General features: G+C 30.8%; 1 protein-coding gene across 4 annotated transcripts; it reads right to left on the reverse strand.

Annotated features, from left to right (window-relative positions):
- Positions 1 to 718: 718 nt before the first annotated feature.
- LOC108469917 (uncharacterized) lies at positions 719 to 3,526 on the reverse strand. Of its 4 annotated transcripts, none has more exons than XM_017771033.2 (3): positions 3,229 to 3,512; positions 2,578 to 2,720; positions 719 to 1,809 (listed from the first exon to the last, which is right to left on the reverse strand). In XM_017771033.2, exons 2-3 carry the CDS (start codon positions 2,622 to 2,624, stop codon positions 1,428 to 1,430), a joined length of 429 nt encoding a protein of 142 aa, XP_017626522.1. In that variant the 5' UTR covers positions 2,625 to 2,720; positions 3,229 to 3,512; the 3' UTR covers positions 719 to 1,427. The 4 variants fall into 4 exon arrangements, 2 of the variants coding, with proteins under 2 accessions (XP_017626522.1, XP_052886458.1); XM_053030498.1 differs by having other exon boundaries at positions 719 to 992; positions 1,582 to 1,809; positions 2,578 to 3,509; XR_001869225.2 differs by having other exon boundaries at positions 2,535 to 3,526.
- Positions 3,527 to 8,555: the final 5,029 nt, after the last annotated feature.

Consider the following 8,555-nt stretch of genomic DNA (forward strand, 5'->3'; position numbering starts at 1 on the left):
CTAAAAATAGTTTAAAAAACATTCAAATCTACAAGCAAGCCTCCATTTCTTTTAAAAGTTTCTAAAAGAAAACCTTGCCGGAGCGTTTGAGATGGGCGGCATAGGCCTTCACGAACTCATGGGGAGAAACGTCCTTTACAGTTCTCGCTACTTCCATTATTATTTTCCTTACGGCGTAAGCTACTTACAAGAAGTGAAGTTTGAGTGTTTATAATAAATTAAGCCACTTTTGGTTGGAGGTAATTGAATAAGGCTATAACAGAATAAAGTTATAATCAGTAATTCAGTCGTGTGGAAAATAGAGTTGTAATAGTATTATTGTATTTGGTTGAATAAAATAAATGTTGTAATAACATAAGAAAAAAGACTTAAGTAAGTAGATAATTATTAATATTGTTATTAAATTTTAATAAAATTATTATTAAATATAATTTAATAAAATAAATAATTTAATCATATTTTAACATAATTATTAATTAAATACAATTTAATAAAATAACATATAATTTAATAACATTCTTAACATAATTATTATTAAAATATAAATTAATAAAAATCATAACATATAATATTATAAAAATAATATATAACCTACTTTATTATTTTTTAAATCGTAATGTATTTTAATATGTTAAAATATCATTAGCGAAACAAATAATTTAATTATCTTCTAAACTAAAAATAAAAGATAAATGTAATAAGTAGATTGAAAATCATATTTTATATCTAAACATAATATTCATTCATTAACAAAAAGTTACATGATCTCATTAGCATCCAATTACACAATTATACAATCCCTTTTCAACTTGGGATCAAAAGTTAGAAATCACATACACATTCATACAGACACGCAGGTACCATATACATATAGCATCCAGTTCTGCTTATAACTCAGGTTGCTGTCTACCCTGGAAATGTATTTTCCTTGCATATGTCTAAGATTCAAGGATTTAAGTATAATAGTGGCCAACATATCTTTGCGAACAGTGCTGATGTCTCCCCGGTTAAATGGAAAAGAAATAGTAACCAATAATCATGTAATTCCCTGAGTTCAATGATCTAATGACAGTACTAATGACACATTAGTGATTCTGATTCTCAGGCATCCCTTCTCCATCACTTCAGCTCTTGGAGATGACTATTTAAGTATCCACATCCGAACCTTAGGATATTGGACATCCCAACTCAAGGCACTTTTCTCAAAGGTGATCATTACAACAACAAAATGTCTCATTTCTAAAGCTTTGGTCACCATGCTTCAGTCCCTCCAAGATGCCAAAAGTGGTATGGATATTGTTTCGGGAACACAAGTCAAAACACATTTTGTCAGGCCAAATTGGCACGTAAACATAATAAATAAGAAAATCTAAGGAATTTATGGCAGGAGCGAAGAATTAAGCATATTAAATCATATAAACCATGAATTAGATAGCACATCCATTAGGCAAATTGAGATTCCATGCCCCATAAACCACATAACTATAGGCTATCCAAATCACAGAGAAGATGAAGATTTCAGAAATTAATGTCTTCATTATATTTAAGAACTTGTCAAGATAAGTGATCACTGAAGGATACAGTGAGCATTGAAACTTGGAATCATCATTGTTTGTAGAAAAAGATTGCTTTTCAAACAATCTTATAGAAGATATTCTTGACGGCATATGAAGTGTAGCAGCTGCAGACCTCGAGACATACGGAGGTGTTTCATCACTCTCCACATCCGCTTTGGTGGAAGGCCAAACATGATCTGGAATGCGTGTGATCCCATCGTCAAAATGGCGTTCACTTCCAACCTTTAAGAGACTGCAAGAAAACCAAACTTCAAAAACTATAGCTAAACTGTATCCAAAATTTTCATGTACCACAACACTAATAGAAGGTTTCAAAGAAAATGCATGATATATAAGTTCCTTAGCAATGCCATCGAAAGAAGCTAAACATATGTCACAATAGTAGCCAATAGAAAATAACAAATCGACGAGACAAATGCTTAGAAATACAATGTAACAGACAGTGAACGGAAAAATGGAAGTGACAAAGAACAAGTGCATCCGCATGTATGTTGCAGTAGTAGGAGAATGCACCATGCGTTACAGCATGTAAAAGCTCCAATACAACAATAGGAAGGGATATGTAATGTTAGATGGTAATGCCAAAAAGAACACCAGATTATTGGCAGGATGAAAAGATGAGCAAGATATGCAGAGGTTCCAATGTCGCAACAAAATTGAAAAGGAGACCTAATTTTTATCACGCTTGACAGCAAGTTGCAAGAAGTATGGCATGTTTAGGTCACCCAACCCTGATGCATGAGCTCCGGAAGAACTAACACAGCCATTTCAAATTAGAGGTCATTACTCAAAACAGAGTAACAGATGACACACTTCAGCATATTGTATTTTGACACCAATAAATGTGATAAACGCAAAGAAATGCCAACAGCTAATGCCCCATGTTAATAAATTGTAGATCCACCTAAAGTAGTGGAATTTATAGTACAAAAATAGGAAATCGGAGGCATCTTGTACTTGGAAGAGGATGCAGATAATCTATTTCCAACTCCATTTATACCTCAAGGAGCCATCTATACTGCTCGCTAGCGGAACTTTTGTTTCCATTTGACCCTCTAGTATCTGGACATCAATTTGTATCTACTCCAAAGCACTATAACGTATATTTAATACTTTTTCGTCTGTTGCACCATATCTCCAAACCTAAAACAAATCTGAAATACTGTAAAATACAATAATGAAAACTAAGTGATTATCAATAAGAAATTTGGGAATAAAACTCTGATTAAAAAGAACGACAAATATTGCAAAAGGGATATGCATAAGTATTACAAACAATATAAATTCATCAAATTTTGAGTTATCGCCTCCATTAATTAATTTATTTTTTTCCGTCTCCAGCGGCAAAATCCAAAAAATAAAACAAGGATTAAGAGATAGAAATCGATATGGTGATTACGATTGACTCTCTGCAATTCAATTCTAGTCCGTAGGTTTCCCATAAGAGAAAACGAAATATCATCTCCCCCAAAAGACAAAGATTTGGGAGTTGAGTTGTAGCTAATTTTCTAGAAAATTTAAAGAAAACCCATTACCAAAAACCCTTCTAAAACAAAATTTGATTATTACAGGAACAGAAACCAAACGAAGTTAAACTTGAAAAGAAAAATCTGTTAACCAAAAAGTGTATCGTTGTGATAAAAGAAGCAACTTTGAATGCATTTGCAGGGAAAGTGTGAAGGAGATTTTGGGAAGAATTTTCTTCATTTCTATTCGGCGATGGTCGGAATAGTAATTCAAAGCTTTCAGCACTGAATCCCATTACGCATTTGAGGGAATAGAAATGCTTTAAGTAATTCGGTAGAATGAAGAAACGGTGAACCAAACAAAAGCATTACTATTCATCCAAGAACAAGTTGGGAAGGGAATGACCCCAACCAAACGTGGCGTTAGGGTTTTAAATTTTGGAGTTGGTTTAAAGAATGGTCAAATTTCATTTTTGATTTATCATGATCAAATTTAGAATTTAATCTTATATTTTAATTTAATATAATTTAACCCTACACTTTTATACTATAACTAATTTTTAAATTATATTTTTAATATGGAGAATATAAAATTTATATAACATGAGACTCAAATCTGTAATTTAGTCAATGTTTTATTGGCAAAGTTGTTAATTATTTAAATTATTTTCATTCAATAATAGTAGTTCATGAGCAGACAAAGACAATAAAAAAAAGGTTAGGTTAGATCAACTATTTGTCGACAAAAAAAAATTGGTATAAATCAAGAGCAAAGGCAACTTAAAAAAGGTTGGGTTAAGCCAAATATTTGTTAAAAAAAAGAAGTTGGGATAAATCATGAGAAGATAAAGGCAATACAAAAAAAGTTGGGTTAAATAAAATATTTACCAACGAAAAATAAAAGTTTGGATAGGTTAATATTTTCCCAACTCTTTTTAAAAAGTCAGGATATGATTATATTTTGCCAACACTCACACAAACTGCTTAAAGGGTGAGTAAAATTCGATTCGACTTGAAAAAATTAAAACCTACTTAAAGATACAAATTTACAACCCAAAAAAGGGTCGGCATAGTCCAAAAAGAGTCGTCTTAGGCTTTTCATATAGCAATGCTTTTATATAGTTGAGAGAGTTGGTCAAAACATATGTTGGTAAATCTATCCCGACACTTAAAAAGTATCATATTAGGATTGTTTTGTTGTGGTGAAATATTACTTATATCAGAAGAAGAAGTGGTGGCAGGAGCTATGGCAAAAAGAAAGAAAGGAGGCAAATAAAATATGGTAAAGAATCGGACTGGGCTTTAAAAAGTAAGCGCTAAAGTATTTTTGATGGTTTAAGCTAAAAATCCATCTACATAACTTGGTCCAAAACATTTTTAATGAGTTCAAAATATTTTTAATTTATTATTATTATTAGATTAGAACGAATCAAAGGTGGTAATGATTAAAAGTAATTTTAGTAAATAAAATAGTTCCAAATAAATAATTTCATATATTTTTCCCAGATAAATAAATAGTTACATTTTAGTAAAATATGCTTTTAAGTAAATTATTAAAGTGTTTTTTGTATAATTTGCTTTAGTAAATTAGAATTCTTGTAGTTTTGAATATTTGTATTTTATTATTCAATAAAAATATTATTTTTATTTATATTAATTTTATAAATATATTTATTATTATGAATTTTTCTACGATACTTAGAAAGCGTTGGTGAATGTCTCTTCTGCAATGATAGAATACATAACATTTTATAAGCATTTAGTATGGTGGAAATTTAGAAGTATCCACAAAATTTGTTATTAAAGGAGCCAACAAATAATCAAATAATTTTGTGTTGGGCTAAAATATTCACAAGATAAGCCCATTTTGGGCTCAACATTTCACGTCACCCACATCATGCAAGTAGGCCCCAACCCCATCAAGTTTGCACCTACACCCTCCCTATGCATGTGGCACGGTTTAAAACTTAGCCATTCAATCACTTTTCAAGAGGGTTCCCATATATACACAACTCAAACTTGGTATTTAACCAATGTGGGATCTAAACCTTTACTTTTTCTCAACAAATATTGTCAAGTAACTTATTTTGAGCATCAATTTCTCAATCATTACTCAACCATTTTGAGCATAAAAAAGGTCTCTCATAGAATAGAATATGAAACTATAATTTTATGATTCAACTCTCTACTTTTACCTATTAAGAATATGCCTCAAAGTTCTCATAAAATGTAATTTTTCCAACACATTTTAGGTTTAAATCAATTTTAAGTTTGGATTGAATGGGATTCAACTCCAATTAAAACACAATGTATATCTTAGACCAAATTAGAGCAAAGCTCAATTGCTTACTTTGTTTGTTTGTTTGTTTGTTTTTTAATTTAGTTTTTAGTTTATATTTCTTTGGACAAAGAAATATTTGTTGACTTTTGTACAAGCTCAATTTTGGGCCCAAAACCCCTAAACCCACTAAGCCAATAACCCCAAACCTACCCATGCCCACCACACACACAACAAAAGAAAAAGCTAAGGAAACCCTAGCCGTCAGCATATGCTCCCCACCCCATCCACCACCGACGCCTGCAAGTGGCCTCTGCTCCACCACCGTTTGCCTGCAGCAACAACAGAAGAATAGACAGATATTAAAAGAAAAAGAAATGTAAAAGGCTATAAAAAGAGTCGAACCCAAAAAACCATAGGGGGTCGGTATTTTTTTTGGAATGAAAAACAATATTGGATCTTAAAAATCCAAAGCAAGAATAGGAATCCTAGCAATATCAGAAAGCATAAACAGTCCAAACCGAGGAACAAAGGTTAATAACCTAAGGTGATCGTTGTTATTATTTTCGTTTTTTTTACTTTATTTTTTTCAAATATATTGACAGACACTAATGCATATACATATTATAGACATATATATAACGTAAATAATATATAAAAAAAAACTAAAAAAGAGACGAACTTTACCTCTTCCGGCCACCGTGCGCGGTGGCCGGCGCCGAAGACGACGGTGGCGCGTGGAGGCTCTCCTGGCCGGACACTGGGTTTGTCCCAAAGAAGAAGGGAGAACTCTCCCCTTTTTTTCTGAAACAGCAAGAAAAAATGAATGATTTTAAAAAAATTTAGGTTTATATAAAGACATGATACGGCGCCGTTTTGGGTCTCAACTCACAGCGCCAAAACGACGCCGTTTCACGCCAGACCCGAGCGACCTGACCCGACTAACTGAGGATCCGCGTCTTTTTGCAAGCATGGTCTAATTGCTTTCGAAGTCCTTCCGCTTTTCACATGTTTTGTAATTAGCTTTTCATTTCTTTCAAATTAGCCTCAAAATTCATCACATTTTGTGATTGAATCCTCCCCCAGCGACGTCGTTTTAAGGGTTCGGGTAAATTACCCTTTTGATCCTCCGCAGTAGCGCGCGCATTCAAAGGGGTCCCCTCTTTCATATTTATTTTAAAATTGACCCCGAACTTTTACTTTAAGTTCAATCCAATCCCTTTTTTGTTGTTATCTTCAATATTGTAATTAAATTAATTAATTTAATATGTCATTATTATTATTATTATTATTTTACTAATATAATTATATTTTATTTTTGTGTTTATTTATTTATTGTTTATTATTAATTCATTGATTTATTATTATTACCACTATCATTACTATTATCTTTTATTTGTTATCACTATTATTATTTTTATGTTTTTTATCTATCAGCGTTTCATCATTTATTTTTATTTATTTTTATTTTTTTACTTAATACTTATATAAATATATATATATATATATATTATATAGTATTATTAATAATAACTTTAATATTATTACTTTTGTTAATATATTTATGTCACATATATATATATACTTTTTATTATACCCATGCTACGCATGTATGTATATCAATATTATATTATGTATATTTTTCCTTTTCTAAATACTATATATGCATATATATTTTTTACATATTATGTGTACATTTTCTAATATATATATATATATATATATTATGTACATACTTTTAAATATTATCATGTATTGGTATGTATATTTATGCAATATCTTTAATAGTCATTTTCTAACGTTATTATCATTTTTAATATATATACCATATGCATATCCTTTTAATGTTGTGTTCTTCTATATGTTATGTATATATTTTTAATAAATGTATTATACATTACTATATCTATATAGTATTATTTTATTATTGTTGTTATTCCTAATATATATCGTCTTTTAATATCGTATTATATATATATACTTTTATATCATATTATTGTTATACCTATTTTCACCCTATTATATTTTATACATGTATATATATCCTTTATATATAGTAATATTATTTTATTTTACTTATTATTTTACTCAAATATTATTATTTATATCATTATCATCACTTTCGTTATCATTGTCATTTTATTTCGTCATCTTTATTTATTAATTTACTTATGTATTCGATCGTTTCCTTTTCCTCATGCATTTATTTATTAGCCTAGTCATTATTTTACCTATCGTAATTGCTCGTATTATTATGTTTGACACTGTCACGCTTATTTTTACGCATTCGCCTCATGGTTTGCTTTTATATCACATCATGCTTTTTATTCGATACCTTAAAATAATTCCTTCATAAAAGTGATATTCCGTATTTGGTAATTCGAGACCATCGTGCCCTAACTTACTAGATGTCGATTTTTCTCATTTAACCTAAATAACGGAATACTCTTTTAAATCACTATACGAGTTTTGAAAAATGCTTATTCTCGAAGATTCGAAGTGTTGTGTCCTAACTTACCGGGTATGACATTTTGTCATCTCGAAATAAGAATTTTGTTTCGAAATAAAGGCAATATTCGGTGTTTGAGAATTTGAGAAAATGTGCCCTAACTTACTGGGTTTCGACTTCTCTCGTTTATTCTAAATAATCGAATACCCTTTTAATAAGATACACAGATTTTATAAAAGGCAAGCTCGCTCTCGAAAATGCAAGATGTTGTGTCCTAACTCACTGGATGTGACATTTCATATTTTGAGACGGGAAGGTCTTTAATATTTGAGCATTTTCTTTACAAAGAGGGATCGTATTTCAAAAGCCTTCCATTTCAATTTTCGACACTAAGACACTAATTAATCAACTAGGTACCAATTTTGGGCGTATCGAGGATGCTAATCCTTCCTCGTACGTAACCGACTCCCGAACCTGTTTTCTTGATTTGCGTAGACCAAAATTGTTGTTTAAATAAATCAAGCTATTTATTAAAAACAACCACTTTTACGAGGTGACCCGATCACACCTCGTCAAAAAGGATCGGTGGCGACTCCCGTTCTTTCATTTTTAAAATCCAAGTCGATTCCCGATTTTCCTAAAAAATGGTTACGACAGCTTGACGACTCCACTGGGGACACGAATGAGAGAGTCAAGCCACAAGTTGATTAACTCTTGTCTTTTTATCTAAAATTGAAAATTTCGTTTTGAAATACGATCCTTTCATTGCATTTCATCAGCTATTT

Source organism: Gossypium arboreum, chromosome 7 (genome assembly GCF_025698485.1).
Source record: "Gossypium arboreum isolate Shixiya-1 chromosome 7, ASM2569848v2, whole genome shotgun sequence".
Lineage (NCBI taxonomy): Eukaryota > Viridiplantae > Streptophyta > Magnoliopsida > Malvales > Malvaceae > Gossypium > Gossypium arboreum.